At 34.9% G+C, this 19305-nt stretch overlaps 1 protein-coding gene across 1 annotated transcript in view; it reads right to left on the minus strand.

The window, feature by feature from the left end:
- Positions 1–19305, minus strand: part of GRID1 (glutamate ionotropic receptor delta type subunit 1) — a 577805-nt gene that overhangs the window by 96762 nt on the left and 461738 nt on the right. The window contains 2 exon segments of the mRNA XM_072424179.1: positions 3517–3636; positions 17563–17724. Of these exon segments, the coding sequence (XP_072280280.1) occupies positions 3517–3636; positions 17563–17724 (282 nt within the window).

The following is a 19305-nucleotide window of genomic DNA, read 5'->3' on the forward strand; positions in this document are numbered from 1 at the left end:
TATTTACTGCAAAAAATTTGTCTTCATTTGTCTATACCAGCGATGTATAGTGATAGGCAGAACCAAAAAAAACTCTTCCACTAGATGGCAGCAGGTAGCTAATTTACGTGTCTGACTTTTCCACTTTTCCACTGTTCCGTGGGATTTTTCTAATTCTAAAATATGTGCCGCGACTAAGAAAGGTTGGGAAACACTGGCCTAAAGTACAATAAAATAGTAAATTGCCCTTTTGATGTTATTACTAATGCATACAAAAATAAACATATATGATGTGGATTTATATACATGCTACTGGTATCTATAATGATAATCTTGCGCCACTTTAAACTAAGTTTATTGAAAACCATAAAGCATATTAAAAAGTTTATCAATACTTAAAGGACGCATAAAAAAAAAAACAATGCTATAAATAAAAAGTAAAACGTAGCCATATACTAAAAATATGAGATGATTTTAAATAATTAAGTATAGGTAAACATTTTTTTTTACATCTAGGGAATTAAGAGAGGTCATCTATAAACACAAGCTGCCACCATGATGTAAAGCTACATTTAGAGAATAGGAGGCAGTTGGTTTTGTATATGTAAAGAAGAGGGAGCTAAATTAGTTTTTTTCTATACAAGAGTTTAACACGAATCAAAAGATCTGCTTTTTATTGTTGATGGAATAATAGTCATTATTACTATTGCTTGGTGATCATTTCCAAAATGTGAATTTTTTTTTTTTTTTTAATATTGTTATGAAAAAGCTACCAGTGAGCACTCTTGAGGTAGGTAGTAGTCACTGACTAGTTTTTCATTTGTTATGAATTGTGAAGAATTTTCAACACATGTGTAAATAAAGTATACGTATTTTGGACTGGATTTTTTTAAGCACATTTATTACTACTTTTTGAGCTTTTTGTTACTTTGAATTAAATTCTCTTTAAAACGTAATGTGAATGCATCTTAAACAAATGCCAAACATATTAAAATAATTTAGGTGGTTCTCAAGGACAATGTCATTAGAGCTTCTAATCATGGTGGATTCTACCTAACAAAGTAACAGCCAAAGCTCTTTTAGTAAAACAACTTCAATGACATTAACCAATTACAATCTACCAATCCAGTTTATCTACTTAGACTTTTATATTTTTCCCATTACTTAATCATATCTAAAACATTTTATTTACTTGTTTTATATAGCGTCAACATATTATGCAGCACTTTACAAAATCCAAAGTCATTTCACTAACTGTCCTTCAGAGGGGCTCACAATCTAATTCCCTTCCCATAGTCATATGTCACTAACCCAGTCTAAGCCAATAAACCTTACTGCATGTTTTTGGAATGTGGGAGGAAGCCCATTCGATACAGGGATAACATATCAACTTCTTGCAGATAGTGTCCTGGTTGAGATTCGAACTTGGGACCTAGCACTGAGTGGCTAGGAAAAGTGCTAGCCACTGAGCCAACCATGCTGCCCATCAGTATCACAGTATGGTTCCCCCATTGTTCTTTGCACTTCTCCTTTGTTGGGTCTCATATTCTATTCTTCTGGTCTAACAAACTAATGTTTACAAATCTAGTTTCGACCTCTATATTTTATCTTGCCAGTTAAAATAAACAATTACAATAGTCTAGAATGGTTACTTTCAGCACAAAGGAACAGTTGCAGCATTTCATAGTAGGCCAGGTTGAAAAAAAACAAAAGTCCATCAAGTTCAACATATACCAATATGAGACTTCCTCAACTCAGAGTGCCAATAGGCCACATCCCTGATTAATAGAAACATTGAAGAAAGGAGTAGATTTTGTAGGACTTTTAAGGCCAGACTTTATCCAAATAAAATAAAGCTAAAACAAAACTTTATTTCAATCTCAAAGTTATAAAAACCATCTTTAATAATAAAAACATGTCATACAAACAATATCTTCTAGGCAAGCACCCAATCAACGAGTTACAAGTTGACCATCAAATTCAACCACTAGGGAAATAAACATATCCCAGATATAAAACCATACAGACATAGTTGGTCCAGAGGAAGGCAAAAAAAACACTGGTACAATTTGCTTCAACAGGGGAAAAAGATTCCTTCCTGATTTCATGAGGCAATTGGATGTTCGACAGTCTGTTATCTTTAATAAAGCCTTAAAACCCTGTTATATTCTGTGCTTCTAGAAAAGCATCCAGCTTTTTCTTAAAGCAAACTATAATCGTTGCTGAAACTACTTCCTGAGTGAGCTGATTCCACATTTTCACAAAATCCAAAAAGCAAAATGACTTATTATAAATATGTATGCGTCTTTCTAGGCGCAGTGCAACCATGGGCTACCATGTCCATGCAAGCATTTATTGTCAAGTAATGTTTTTATCCAAAGCCACGGCTCCAAAAGTCTCTACTCCTATATAGTTAACTCTATGGAGGACAACACTGAGTCGCTACTTAGATAAAATGGAAATTGGCTAGTATTCCAGTTTACAAGAGGTCAGACTGTGTTCATACGTGATCCCAACTTTCTTCACACCCGCAGATTAGTGACTAGTGACAAGCCTATCCATTACTAGTGACAAGCCCATCTATTCTCAATCCTGGCAATTCAGTCTATTCACACATGTCTCTGAATCTATCCAGTATATAGAAAATCATAACATTTGGAAATCAATGTTACCAGGATTCCTGAAATACGCAATTCCTAAAATACAGACATGTAAATATTAAAATACAAAAGCATTTGTAAATTTCAAGTTCATTTATCATCATTACCTATTACAATAACACTGTAATGTCATTGTTCCTAGATCCATATCCTTTTCTCTGTATATCATCTTTCATAACAGCTGTCTATTGTTTCTGTTTTGAAACAAGGCAGATGATGGGAAAATATATTAAACCCTTACATAAGAATAAAGGTAGTTATTTATAATTTCAACTTTTTATAATTCTGCTTAGCTAAGCATTTATTTTTAACTTTCAGCATATCTATTATCTGAAAAAAAACATATCTAGTATGTACAGAACAGTCAATTTACCCCATCTCAAGAATAATGATGTCTCATTTTATGGTAAATACTGCCATGTTTATGGTTTTCTTTTGTTTTTTTTTTCTTGGGTTTAGTTTTTTTTGGTTTTTTAATGCCTACTTGTATATTAAAATATATAATTAGATATAAAATATATAATTAGACCTAGTAGGATAGTAAGGTCAGCGTGCCTAAGTAAGACAAATGTATAATCAGTTTAAAACTTTTTTTGAATTCTTCTATGGTCATTATAGTATCACATCTATTTAAAACAGAGATGTAACTTGGTCTATGATGGGTATGGGACTCTCAATGTGAATTCAAGGCTTAATTAAGGCAGAATACATTTAATTTATATACATTTGACCTTTTTTTTTATTCCTTTATAACAAAAGATTTTTGGATGGCCTCTTATTCGGTTTTTCAAAACTAGGTTTAAAGATGATGTTCATTAACATTACATTGTAATAAAACACACTTTTACTTAAAATAAACAAAATATTTTATATTTACCCGTCGCACATCTTTGCCAAATGTCTCACTGTAGCTTGTTCCGAGAATTTCAAATTGTACATGTGGATTGGAGCCATCCTCCCTAAACTCCATAATCCCCGTTAATCCTGTTATACGACCCTAAAGAAACAAAATTTACAAAGAAAAAATTATAGGCAGAGCATTTCTTGAGTGTTGAAATGTAATTGCCTGCAAAAAAAGGTTGATGATCTGTGACTTGGCATTTTTATTTACTCTAAGAGGTAATTAAATTAGAGGTTTATTTTATATCCATAAAAGCAGGGTTTGTGCAGCAAACACTGCCTTTCAAACACAATTTATTCTGCCTAGGAATTATAATAGGGTTTAAAAATCATTAGAAGTATTTGAAGCGTATTAGGAACCTATAGATGGAATATGCTAATGAATGTGTCCCAAATAACTGTGTAGCAACATTGAAGAAATATTGTGAGATGAAATCTTCCAATTTAATTGGATTTAATTAAAGGGATAAAATGTCCATGTTAAACTTTTCAGAAGATAAAATAAAAGGTAGCCAGCACACAAACTCCCAATAACAAAATAAATGTACTGAAAATAAAAGATACACTAACTGATAAGTAATATAAAATATAAAAGACATTAGGCCAAGAAGGAAAAAGACAAAAAAAAAAGAAAATAGGATTATAATAACACAATATGATCTACGGGCAATGTAAGTGGTACATAGAAGCGTAAAGATCTAAAAATGCATCAGAGGCTACATCAACTGCAGGCAAAGTCTTTGCAAATTGTTCCAGCTTCTAACAACTTGAGTTATAGCCGTTTCCTTTAATTTTCTGAACTGGACATAAGGGAATCCTAGGTGAAAACTCTTTAGTGCAAGTTTATTCTAATACCCCAACTCTATGTTGCTTTTTATCTTATATTGTTTTATTATAGTATAATAGTTTTTAATATAGTATATTTTTGCTCTTTTTTTTTTTTTGAATAAAAAATCTGTTTCAATTACTGTAATTTTTTTGTGCTGGCTTTTTGCTTGTGTTGTTTTTTTGTCTTTAGTTAATTGATTCCCCCATAGCATTGACAGCATATTAACCTCCCCTAGCGTTCTAATTTTGTCCGTATTTCCATGCAAAAAAGCATTACATTTCTTTTGCATGGAAATTTTTTTTACATTGTAGGCTATAATTTTTAGGCATAACTCACCTAAATATGTCCAATATTTAATAAATTTAATAATAAACTTTAAATAAAAAAACACAAAAATCTGTTAAAAAAAATAAAAAATAGTGAACCGTAATATAACTGTACAGTAGCATATATATATTTTATCAAGATTTCCTTGTATTGGACTCAATACATCTATTTTGCATTGAATCCAATACATAATATTTGAATTTCCAGACGATCCTCCAGCGCGCACCGATGCATGCACCAACCTCATCGGGAAACCCCAAAGAACGTCTCTGCAGTTCGTGGCTGAAGATCGAAGAGAGAAGACGTGTCCCCAGGACCTGCGGGGACCAGCAGGACGCTGGGGAATGACAACTGAACAGGGTGAGTGTTTTTTTTATGATTTTTAATGACCCTGAGTGACTCAGAATTACCGCTAGGGGGGTTAATACTGTCTTAAATCTTTTTCATCATTCCACTATATCACTATACAATTGATGACTTCACATTTTTTTTAACATTATTACTTTTTTTAAAAATTATTTTACATGTGTTTGGGTGAGGTAAAGAAGTAGAAGGAGAAAAGTTTACTATTTTGGTAATATGGTTTTCTAAGTTGGCAATACTGGTGTTTAGGAAGTGTGAGTAAAGAAGGTTTAAGCACAAGCAACATTATGTATTATTCACTATCATTTATCATGTACTATGATTTAGAACAGGTGAAATACATTGACAATCCCTCAATATACAAAACAGCACATAGGTATGGTTTGACACTTCACTGAGCCCGATTTATTAAAGCTCTTCAAGGCTGGATACACTTTCGTCTGTGAAGCTGTGTGATGTAGCAAACCTGGAATGGATTTCTTTAAAGTCATTTGTTATTTGCTAGCAAATGTTTTGAATCCTGGACCAGATCTATTCCAGGTTTGCTGGATCACCCAGCTTCACCGATGAAAGCGTATCCTCTCCAGCCTTGGAGAGCTTTAAAAATCAGGCCCATTGTGTTAAGCCTTGTACTAATGTTAGATGATTGATGCTGGAAATGACCTTTCATGATTGTTCATGAGAATTTAATGAACGAGTGCTGTACAAATAGAAAAAGGGGAGGGAAGGATAGGCTAGCGGCACCCTACATTGCTCTTCTCCATTGGAGTGAACAGTGGTCATTCCTGTTCAGTTATTCATCAATCCACTGTAGCAAATTCATGAATGGCATCAGAGGACTACTGTATACACCTCACATTTTCACCAAAGACTACCACAACCATTCTTTTTAGGCATATACCTACCCAATACCTGATACAGAAGGCAAAGCTGATAACGTACTCAGGTTATAAAACAGTCTATTGCAAATAATAACAAGCACATTAGTTTTTCAATTGAGTTGCTTTTCACACTGATTTCATCATCTAAGGCTGAGAAAGCACTTTCCAAAATAACATTGTTTTTCTAGGATAGTTAGAAAACAATTTACTGTTTAAATCTCAGGCGCTGAATTACTTTGTAAACTCTGTGTACCGCAAAATAAAGTTGTTTGACAAAATACAATGGTGTTTTTTAAAGTAAAGTTGGTAATCTATACAATTTCTTTCTAAACTCATATTGAAATTCATTCAAAAAGTGTAGACATTTTTTATTGTTGTGTATATCTAAAATATTTTTTTAAAAGCTCTTTTGGTACTGTGAGATGACACAACTATCAAAACTTAATTTAGAAAAAACTGTGTTTATTTAAAACAAAATATGGTCTCCTTTATAAAAAGAACTTGATACTAAACTATTTCAGAAATCTATATCCTGAAGTCACAACTTGAAGTTGTAAAAATGAAGTTTTTTGTAAAGGAGCTTGCCCTTTTGTTGTACAATTTACCGTATTTTTCGGACTATAAGACGCTCCGGCCTATAAGACGCACCCAATTTTAAAGGAGAAAAAGCTAGAAAAAAAAGATTCTGAACAAAATACTAAAAAATCACTCTGTGTCAATGTATCGCCTTCTAATCACTCTGTGTCAATGTATCCCCTTCTAATCACTCTGACACAGATTTGGGGAAGAAAAAGTGCGTCTTATAGTCCGAAAAATACGGTACTTTTACATAAAAGAAGATAGGTTGTGCATAGTTCAACCAGTGCAACACAGACATGGCACAAGTAAAAGCAAGATTACCAAATATTTATCTTACAAAGAAATAATGCATACAGATACTTGGAATGATTTCAGTTTCCAGTTGGAAGTTAATTTTCAAAAAAATTATTTGTGGCAATAATTCAGATTTAATAACAGGCCTAGGATGAGGATCGGTCTGCCACTATGATGGGTTTGCAAATTTTACAAACTCCCTGTTCACAATTTTCCCAAACCTATGCACATCTTTGTGCCATACTTTAATCATTTATTTTACAACTATTTAGAACTTTCAGTCAAAAGTAGTCAGTTGTTCGCGTACATCTGACAGCACGCTCATTGGCTGGTTACTTTCCCATCCTTGACAACCTACGTTGGGGTATTGACTAAAAATTACAAATTAGCAAAAAATGGGGACTTACTTTCTGTGTTAGCAATGAGCTCTCATAGTGGCTTAATGTTCCTCAGTACAAGGATAACCTGAACAGGGCTCAGACATCCAAGAATTTTTATCAAACCCATAGCAAACCAATCCCCTTTTACTATGATAACCAACGAAGACAATCCCTAATAAATGCTCATGACACATTCTGCATATCCAACGTATTACAATGTAGAAAGAGTCATTAGGAGGTCAATGAGGTAGAAATAGAAGAAGTCATCAAAAACTGAATAGGCGAAAGAAAAAGCAATATGTGGAAGCATGTCATCCTATACATTAAAGGAAGTAATAAAACAAATAGGTAAAAGGTGAATCTGCAGCATAAGCATCATCTTGGTTTCTGATTATCCCCAGAGCAGGGAAACATAAAAAAAAGGATTGTATAGTTCAGAGGTGTTGTATATTCTGCTGACAAGTGTTCCCTCAGCTGTATATATATTATCCCAGAGTACAGAACTAGAATAGATGAAAAACTATTAGATGTCCAATGGCTGTGAGAATATGGAAATAGAGGTCCATAGGTAAAGTAGACCTATTACCACAATTTTTACTTTATATAAAAGGGTAAATAACCTTTTTATACAAAGAAAAAAAGGACTTTTCTTTATTTCCTGTAGCTGTAAAGACAGAAAGTGAGAGCAGAGACTCCTGGGATATCTACTTCCCAAGGAGGTTTTAGACTACTCCTTCTGTGCATGCCTAAGATTGGGCATGCATCGGAGGGGCTTTTCCAGACATTGAAAAGATAGTGCAGACCTCACACATGCGAAGAAGGAATAAGATGCTGGCATCCGGTACTTCCTCCATGCCAGGACAAAGGAAAAACCCAGGACAGTAAAGGACTGAATTAAGGGCAGTTCTAAAGGGACCAAGGACTCTACAGAAGTAAAGGTAGGTATGATTTTAACAAAAGTCCTGTTTTAGCTGTGAGGACAAAAGAACCGAAATTTTCAATTCCCACTTAGTGAAATAGTTTTACACTGCCCTAGAATGTGTCAAGAAAAGGACAGATTGAAAACAGATGAATAGAGGCATAATTGGTTAATATAGTGCCAATATTTGTTATCAAATATTTTTTGAAGTTTAGTACTATTTAGGCAATCTTAGTGTACACCTCAAAAATAGTAGATTGTTAGTATGGAACCTAGCAGGATCCTTTAAGCAATTTTCTGGAATTTCGTCTACAGAACCTTGGTGATTCAGTGAACTTGAAATAGATCTGGTGCAGGAATTAAAACATTTGCCACCTTAAAGCAAGTGATTTTTAAGAAATCCATTCAGGTTTGCTAGGTCACCCGAATTCTTAAATGACATCTACCTTTTCCAGTTATAAAGAGCTTTATTAAATCAGGTCCACCATGATGAAAGTAGACAGTGATTAGGAAATTATTAAAGGTAGCTGTTCTTTTTGTCTACTAAGCCAGTGGTCGCCAACCAGGTCCAAGCCTGCGATGGTAGAGTGGGCGGTTTGTGTCCAGAGCAATCCGTATTGGGGACATGGTCAATTGCTCTGGCTAGTGCGGCCTACTACTACTTCTACTTGACCCAGGACCACGGACCACCAAAATTTTCTCACAGTCCATCAGTTGGTGACCGCTGTATTAAGCATTCCACAAGTATCGTAACCTAAAACAGATTTCCTTGTTGAGTGTTGAGCCCATTACCTGACTTATATAAAACTAGGCTGTTTTCAGATCTTCCTATTGAGACATGTGGCTTCACTCTTCCAGCTCAATGTACATTTTTATCAAAGTCAATGTGCTGTGCTAAAATTCATGACGATAGATTATGTTTTGGTTACTGAAGAAAACAGGAAAAATCTCTTTCTGGAGTTAATGGTGGCTTGTTAATTTTGGGAGAGGGAGAAATTTTTACCTGAATAAAAGTTCAACTAATTAATGGGACTACCATGGTAGTAGCCAGGAAATTGGTAGGGTCAAAAAACTTGGGGAAATATCTTGGGGTGGATAAGTCATAGTGAATGTGAAATAGTGGTCATATGGTTTAGCAAGAACATCGCATTAGAAAGAGGAGTATGATGATACGTAACAGAGTTTCTACAGCATTTATGAATCCATTGCCCATAATGATTTTCCTTTTTTATCCCCACAATAATCATGTCTGGTGTACAACACCATCCAGATTTGATTTCTGTTTTCCAGCATCAGTAGCTGCTTTAAAACATTCACATTTATACATTTAACATTTCTGTCTTTCCAACCCCTTGAAAATTAAAGAACATTCTATTTCCATGAAGTTATGTTATTTTCTATCAATGCAATTGCCAATTTCCATCCAGGAAACTATGAGCTACAGTTACAAAAGATCCCCTAAAATGCCTAATGCATTTTGCTGAATTTGTTATTTGCGGGACAAATGCTTGCTGTAATGTTCTGAATGGGAAACGCACAAAAGCAGAACATTTTTGTTTTTATTATTCACTTATCGATAGCCAGCCAAAGAGCCACAAGCATATTTACACTAATAAACTATTTTTCTTTGTCCAGCCTGTTAATTATGTGAACTGACCATCACAAATGCTGATTTGGAAGCATTTGTTAATGTGTTGTAAACACTCGGAGATGAATTCAGTAAAGCATAGCACATGGGGCTTGTTTATTACCATACATTAGTTGTTAATGTTTGTTTTCAATTCAGTAAAGGTTTTACAGAACAGGTCAGTGGAATTTTACTCATTTATTTATTATCAATGTTTGCACATTTTTGTAAGTTAAGGTTAATTTGCAAAGGCAGGAATTGTAAATTTTGCTCCAGGCAGGAATTAATTGTCTGATGCTAGGAAATATTGAGGAAAGAAAATATTGATGGAGTCTGATAAAATTCTATAATGAATGTAAGCTGGAGCAGTAACTTCCATCCAGAACTTTTATTTTGTAAAGCAATAAACAAACCACCATGAGCCCCTATCCTACATCCTGAAAGAAGAATTTATGCTTAGGGCTATTCCAGGATTCTACAACTATATATACACAAATGTACACCTCTTGTTATATCAAAAACTTTTTAGGCAGATATAGTCAAAACAAAATATTTCTTTAAAATAACATCATAAAGTTTATATAAGTAATTCTAAAACCATATAAAACATGAATTTACATTTTTAATTATTTTGTTACCTCAATTCCTATTCAATGCGTTTCGAAGATGATGTCTGCTTCCTCAGGAAATCAATTGAGATCTGAAAGTTTTTTTGCATGTCACTATGTTATAATATTAAAAACCATTTACCCATTGTCATACTTGCCTCTTCCTTGCTAAAGCGCAGGTGCCTCTCTCCTGCGCATGTTTAGCAGTTCTGACCCTGGGCAAAGCTGCTCTTCCAAGTTTTATCAGTTTCGCCCATCCTGCTAACCAATCAGGAAATGGCCTATTAATCATCCCTGGCTATTTAGCAAGCTCACACACAGAACTCAGAGTTCGTGCAACTTGTCTCCACTAGTGCTGAGTCCCCTAGCTCTGCTGAGCATTTCCTATAAACATGTTGGTTAATTAAGTGCTTTCCCTTTCCAGTTCCTGTGTTAACCCCTTTTTGCTTAGCCTGTATGTGATTATCTCCATGTTACTTGTGACTCCTGTTGCTTCCAGTGTTCCCTGTGCCTGCTTTGGCCCCTGAGTCTCCAGTGTCTATTTTATGGATCCCTGGTATTTGACCCCTGGCTTGTGACTTGACCTCACTGTGTGTTGTGAGTTGCTCACTGTGTGCCTCATCCCCAGCCTTTACTTGACTATTTTTCTGCCTGACTGCACCTTGACCCTTCCCAGCTATGGGTCTCAGCACTAGTGTCTGAGCTTGTTAAATAGCCAGGGATGACCTGGCATGTGACCTGACCTTGTTTGCTTACTGCCTGCCTCAACCCCAGTCTTTACTTGACTATTTTTCTACCCGGTGATTTGGTACTGTGTATTATCCTGCCCAGCCCGGTGTGCCCAAGCACCACAATCTAGGAGTAACCAGCAGCGCAACGTCCTGACCCCTAAAGGCTCAGGAGAAGACCTGGTTACTGCTTAGACTCTGTACCTTGGCCATTTCTGTGCAAGCTGTAGCACCCCCTAGTTGCCCTGTCTCCCCAAATGTGGCAACCATATAGGTTAACATATTATATTGTGTTAATTTTTCTATTTATGTGTTTCAACTGAGAGTCCCATCTCAGTCCCAAACCCTATGGGACCGGGAACAAGTACACAATAGAAGCAACTGCTGAGACCATCTCCCCACACATAAAGCCGCTATATTAAATTGTTGAAGATTGTGACTAAATGTATTGTTCCAACCAAAATGTTACTATGTGAATAACCAAATATTGAATTAGACTTGACTTTTAGATTTCAATCAATTTCCTGAAGAAGCAAATATCATCTGTGAAACGCATTAATACAATAATGGAAATATGATTTTATATTTTTATTTGGTTTTAGAATTGTTAAAATAAGCTTTGTGATGTTATTTTAAATAAATATGTTATTTTGACTATATCTGTTTAAAAAGTCTTGTTTTGGTGTGTTCTGGTTTTCTATTTTATAATGAAACATACATCATGTTACAAATAAAACCATAATAAAATGCAACATGATATATAATTATAATTATTATAATAATGTACAATAGGTAAAAACACTGCTATGTATTCAATAGATTGCAGGCAAATTCAAAGGTAATAATAACTTTCAAATTATGTGGTCTGCCAATGCTTCAGACCAGACCAACTGAAGCAACCCCAGATCATAACATTGCCCCATGGGCTTGGGGACTTTTTTTTTCAAGGCAGTGTAGATCTATACATATACATTTCCCTTGATACATTTTCCATGTAAATAAATAGAAATCCAATAGAAATACCATGTGCATCACAATGAACTTGAAATTGAATAAATGCATCATGGTGCCTGTCTTAGTGCGTACATCATTTGCTGTGACGGGACAACTGCCAATGATAGCCAAGTAACAACATTTTTTTTATTAATTAAAAAAAATCACCACGTACAGCTTTAAAGCATCCTTCGAACTTGTTTTTGCAAAAGATTTTTGGATATTTTTTTTATATATAACAATTTTTTTTTTTGTAGAAAACCGTGTAAAATAATAGGGGAATTTAAATAACATAATACATACCTAAAACAGCAAATACACAAAAATCTATACAAAAAACTCATAAATAATGATATGGTCTAAAATTTTTTTAGAAAGATATCATTATAAAAGTCCCAAAAGGTTCTGAATAACTAAGAAAAACAGTGCAATCAAATGTGGAGGGTTCAAGTGACATCTAAATTCTACCGATTCTGTGTAGGCCATCCAATAATACCAGGTGATTTTTTGGTTTAAAAAAAAAGATCCTTTTCTCACTGAATGGTAATCTTTTAAATATCAGTTGTTATGTGTTATATTATATTATATATATATATATATAACAGTAGTGCTTCTTTTAAAACCTTTTATTTTTAGGTTTAGATACAATTTGAATAACTGTTAAATTAAAAAAGAAAAAGCAAAACAAACACACACACCAACTTAAGAAATATTTATGTTTGTGTATTGAGATTTTCTATGCGAAAACTAATGTAACATACAAATATGCAGCTTATTGAATTGTCCTAAATTTTTTTATATCAGCTGCAAAAGTAACAAAGCAACAGTAGGATGGAGCGAGAAACATATAAAAGTTGAATAAAACGCTCAATGTATTAATTTTGCCTGTCAATATACTAGAAAGCATTTAGGCAGTGAAAAATATCATGCTGTCTGTATGGATTTATAGTGTAAGGGCTGCTGCCATCTGCTTGTCGGGGGTCGAGGATCATGTCTCGATATGCTACGCATGAACACAAGGCTAGCGGAAGGCACTTGGGCCCCAGCGGTGTTGTTCCTCTTGATTTATCAGTACACAAAACAGTGCCAGTGCCCTGTTGACTTTCTGTGCTGTTATGAACAACTGACAGATTAGCTTTTCTAGGAAAATGCTCTGCTGTTTGCTGGATGATGCACCAAATGGCTGGTTATATGAATGGTAACTATAAAAAAATGGAATTTTGTTCTTAATCAAGAAAACAGCATTGTAAGCTCATAAAAATGAATAACATAACCTTAAGAAATATGACATTTTTAATTTATATGCATTTCTTTGCAATATGGATTTAAAATGTTTTATGAAAACAATTTAATATAAACATTATGGCAGTTTTTGATTTTTTATAAAAAAAGTTGTGCAGATAACATTTTGCTTTTAGCCAATAAATGAAGAGGCAGAAATACTGGTATACGAAACGCGTTGAAAACTCTGGCATCCTTATCGCCTTATTTCAAGTTGTGCATCATCTATTGACTTAGACTTCTTTTACAGAGTGGTTGTTTACATGATTTTTTTATTTAGTGTTGCTTTAAGGGATTTTTCAGTGTCATGTTATGGATTTAGTGTTTTAGGGAAAATTGAAACAGTTTTAAGAGTAAGGTAATATTAGTCTAAACAAATACAAAAATATACCTAGGTTTGCAGATCTGTTCAATCTTTTTATATTTTTTAATAAACACATGTTTTTCTTATCTTGTACTTGTTCACCCCCAGGTTTGTCTTTTATTATATTTCTAAGAACACCCTGTGCTCATGTGTGCACTCCATTCATGGGACATCATAATTTTACTGCAGTACTATTCATCGTATATCTGGGCACAGCTGTTTGTAGCCTTTTCAGAACTGATAAATTAGTGTACTGTGGATACACCTTGCTGGAATATTTTGATTGCAAACAAAATATAACAAAAAAGAATAAAACAACATTTATTGTATGTGTGTTTAGACAAACCTACAGTATCAGGGGCTTTTACTTTTAAGAAAGGGCAGCACAGTTGGTTCAGTAGATGGCACTCTTGCCTTTGCAATGCTAGGTTACAGGTTCAAATCCCTGTCAAGGAGTTTGTTTGTTTTCCCTGTGTGGGTTTCCTCCCACCTCCCAAAAAATGCAGTTGGGTTACTTGTCTTTTTTTAAAAAAAATGGCCCTAGACTGTGTTATTGACATATGAATATGGTAGGGACATTGGATTGTGAGCCCCTTTGAAGCACATTTAGTGACATAACTATGAAATTGTAAATCGCTGTGTAATATATTGGCGCTATATAAATACTGGATAATAATAATATTAGTTTATAATAAAGAACAGGTTAGGATCTGTGCGCATCCTACAAAAAATGGTCAGAGACTGCAGATATGTATAAAAGTTGTCGGAGACTGAGAGCACGTTACTGAAAATGTTCTGAAGATACATATGAGACTGCTTAGGATCAATGCCACTGCAACCCCTTTACTTCCACATGTTTGCTCCCTGGAGCCCGCTTAACAAACATGTGCCACATTCCATATTCAGTAATATCTATTTTAAAAAAAAGGAAATAGTGATGAGGAATTAAGTAAGATTGTGTGAAACAAATAAAGCAATTTACCTACTAGAAGCTTGGCTAAAGAAAATTTCTCTTTACTATTATAAGAATCCAAGCACAAAATGCTGTCTATGGGAACCCTGATAGCCACACACAAAAGGGCATAAATTGGGCATCGAGGAATTAGACACAAAGTTTTGTTAAGGGGCACTTTTAAGTAGACGAGTTATGCTGGCAGGTGGCAAGGAATTAACTGAGGCTCAGAGTGATGCCTGGTGTTCACCAGACCATCCCACAAGCGGTGATGGGTCGGTAACCCTAGTTGTCATAAAGACTACATTACTGCAGGATGTCACCAGGGCTGTAGCCTCCGGGTTCTCCTAATTAGGAACCAGCAGGATTAGACGGCTCCAGTGTAGAGACAGCCGACAAGTAAGTACAACGTAGGCTGGGTCTTAGAAAAAAATGCACAGGTGAACAGATAGAGATCCAGATGTTCTAGTGTCAGGACAGGTGGAAAACTAAAGCAGAGTCAGAACAGATTGGTGTTAGAACAACAGAGAGCAAAGTTTGGGTCAATCTGGAGTCAGAATCAAAGTCATCAATCCAACAAAATGTTGCTGGGCAGGCGACAGAAAACAATCTGAGCATCCAGCAACCTGAGCCTGGATCTAGGGCAGTTTAAATAGGGCTAGCATCCAATAGCAGAATACGATTGAATCCAGAAAACCAATCTGCTTATTTTCTACAGCACATACTCTAAATTCCACTTTGGCTGTGCACAGCCTCAGTGTCTTTGCAGGGGATTCAAGGAAAGATGGAACATCACAGCTAAAGGGAGGCTGTGAAATCACAAAAAATAAAAGATTTTATTTTTTCCTAACTAATGGAAGGACTGCAATTCTTAATTTGTTCTCTATGTTTTCAAGATACTTCCAACATTAAGAACAAACATATCAACGATAAGCTGTGTCACTATTACAGGTTGCATAGGTATATTTTATTTAGACTTTTGTCTAAGTGTAAAGGAAAGGCTTTATTTTAATGCCATTTTATTTCTATAGTCTACAATCCACAAAAAGATTTTATTTACCTTTAAGAGGATAGGAACAGTTAGCAACTTAACACTTATTTTACAAATGTTATTGTTTTTCTTGAAATGTATTCCTCCTTTTAGCACTCATGATAGCTCATAAACACTCCTCATCTTTACCAGAACTGTCAATGGTGAAGCCAGTTTATAGAATGTAAAATTGTAGGATATTATACTGAGAAAATTAATTAAAATTACAACTGCTCTTTTAATAACAATACTAATCACACTGCTGAGATTGTTTGTCTACTGCATTAGTAATAAAATCTCCTACTGATGAGTATTTAATTTAATTTTAAACAATTTTAATTCAGAGGTCAAAGGCTAGGAAGCAGTATTTTGTTTTCTCATTAATGATACAAAACTTTTTTTATCCATACAAAGTAACATATTTAGCAAATTAAGAACAGATCTCTATGCCAGTGTAGGGCTTTTCTTGTTTTTGTCTAACAAGGCAATGTTTTTGCAAATGAGAGGTGGCCCCGAAAGTTGTGTAGGGTCCAAATACGTAAATATGAACCAAATTAGGCAAACCTATCATTACATTGTTTTTCTTTTTCTTTTGATAAGTGTTTTTTTTTTACTTTGAAAAGGAATACCCCCACCTCTTCTGTCTTTACTGTCACAGAAGTAAAGACATAATGGGAAACCCAGAGCCTCTTGGGATACATACATCACGTTTCCCAGGAGTTTGAGGACTGCTTCTTCACGCATGCACTCTTACATCTTAATCAGAAAAAGCAATCATTTGAAAATAATTTGTCATTTATTAATATATTATTTATAATTATTTTATATTATATATATATATATATATATATATATATATACACACACACATAAATATTTATTAATCAGAGATATTTTAGTTCAATAGATTCCTTTTAAAAATTAAGAATATATTCTCATTTCTTTTTGTAGGAGTTTCTTTTTCTTCTTTTTTTCTTTTCTAATTTTATTAGTGACGTATTTAGAGTAGTTTGTTTTGTTTAACATTATGCAAATCCAATAATTAGATGCAAGGAGAACTGAAGAAAAGTAATTCAAAGCAGCCATTTAGCAGTGGAGCTTTATGCAGGTGGTAAATACAGATTATACAAATATGTCTGTAGGTTATGAATTATAACCAGTAATAACCAAGGCTAACTGCACACAAAGCGTAGGTTGTTGGTTTTTTCTAGTTGTACTTGATGACCCTTAAAGGACTATATTAAGATGAAATGTTGAAATTAGCCAGCACTAGAATATTAAACACCTTTACATTATACAGAACACTGTAGGCAATATTTTCATTTACAGAGTTTTACCTATTGCAGGGTCCTTTATTAGAGCATGAACTTTCCAAAGGGCATTGTGATAGTTAATATGTTGCTGGTAATTGATATTTTGTTTTTGCCTTTTTAAATAACTCAAAGCCACACTATAATTTATTTTTAAAAAGTGTTTAAAATGACCCATTAGTTCCCTCTGATGTGTGCATAAAATACCAAACATTTTGTAGCTGATAACTTTCTGTACTCTCTGCTTGCACTGCATGGCTATTATTTACATTATTCCTTTATTGACAAAAATAAAGGATAAACTGCCATAATCCCACGTATGGAGTAGTAAACTGTAGTATCCAGGCAAAGCAACCAGTTAACTGTAACAAGATACTTACCTCTCCTTCACTCTTTTGCTATTCTGTTCTCCAATTTTGGGGGAGTACAGATAAACAGTCTTGGGTTAGCCATCTCTCCACTAGTGCTGACCCTAAGTGGCCAATGCCCAGCTACTAATGCCAACTCCTGGGAGGAAGCCAATTACTTTCTAAAATCTAAAAAAAAATTAAATCTTACCTTTTTTATTGTATCCAGCATGGACTTTCCTCCATTCCAAGGTTTTGTTGACTTTCTCATGCAGTTTAAACTTGCCATACTGTGCCATTTCCGGTCTTCCAGTTTTCTATGGAATGCATTGGCCAACATCAGGACACTGTCATACAGATACAGATTGGACACCTGCAAATAATATACAGATTAAATAATATCTGTATAAAACTAAAAAAAAACACTCTTGTTAAGTTAAAATGCACATATAAAATATGGGTTAGTAATCCAAAATGGCAGCATGATTTATACCTAGTTATGTGTTCATTTTGAATGGCAAAGATAATATGAGCACATATCAGTAGATCAATGCAAAGCATACAGCAAATTAATATATAGCGATGTGTGACTACACAGCAGTCGCGGTCAATCGAGATTGTGAGTTCAGGCCAGACACAGAAGATGAGATGGGCAAATAAATCCAGACTGAATATGATCCAAATTTGTTGGATTTTTCCATGTCAATTACAATGGCCAAAATACATGACTGACAAGAGATTAGTTCTGGGGTCATCAATAATAATGTATGGATACCAATATTCCTAAACTAATGTTACTCATTCAGGTTACTCATTCGGGAAAACAGTGGATATCTGTTTGCACCCTTTTTAACAGGGGGCTTCCAGATCCCATTTTAAGTCAATGCATATTACAATCTTTTTTGGGGGCAGTGAATGTGGGGAAGAAGACCTTGTCCCTCAAAACTGGATGTCTTTTAAATACTTTGCAAGATATATGATACATTAGCCCTGTTCCAGTCAATTTTTACTGGATAGATTTGAAAGCTCAGTGCTATTTATTAGGTTAAGTGTTTTGTACACAGAAATACTCAATCAGGCTGTTCTGATTTTCCACACAATTTTAGTTCTCTGCAATACAGCTGTTCTGCTAAGGAACCGGAATAACCCAGCGCTGTCTGCATTTATTGATTAGCTCAGTGTGCGATCCCCAGCACTAGAGGTTAAATGGGTTACAAGTCTCCCCATTCAAAACCTCTAGTGCTCTCTGATTGGCTGAGGAAAACTTTCCTCAGACAATCTAGGGGGGTCCTAGAGGTTTTGAATGGGGATACTTGTCCCCATTTACCCTCTAATGCCGGGGATCGCAAACAGGATTCCCAGGGCTGCAAGAATGATTGCAGCTCTGAGAATCCACTGCAATCCCGGGGCACTCTAGTGCCTCTAGTGCCTCAGGGATCGCAAACAGGAGGATTCCCAGGGAATCCTGTGAATCCCCCTGTTATAATTTCCTCGCTCTTCCGATGGTTTCGCAAAATCGATTCGCCAAAATTTCACTGAACCATCCAAAGTTCGAGGGAATTTTCGGGAGAATGCCAGAGGCTTTCTCGCTTTTCCCTAAAATTCTGGACTTCATAATTAAAAGCCCAGCATGCTTTGGAAACTAAGAATTACTAATTGTAATAAATATTCATTTGTAAGGTTGGGCACAAATAATCAAAGTTAACCTGTGTCTAGATCATTACCACTTCCATGGCAATTAGGATTGTTAAGTAGCAGCTGGGTGCTCCTAATCAAATGCACCCTATTAATTGATCATCAGCAAATGTGACCACTGCTATAAAAGCAGAAGTTTGGCCAGTTTACTGGTCTGGAAAATTCAGGTGTGTATTACATAAGGCAAAGGAGGAAAGACATCGGCAGTGGCCTCAGAGAAGCACGTACGTATACACAGACCTACTGCTATGTGCAGGTA

The sequence above is a fragment of the Pyxicephalus adspersus genome, chromosome 10 (genome assembly GCF_032062135.1).
Source record: "Pyxicephalus adspersus chromosome 10, UCB_Pads_2.0, whole genome shotgun sequence".
NCBI lineage: Eukaryota > Metazoa > Chordata > Amphibia > Anura > Pyxicephalidae > Pyxicephalus > Pyxicephalus adspersus.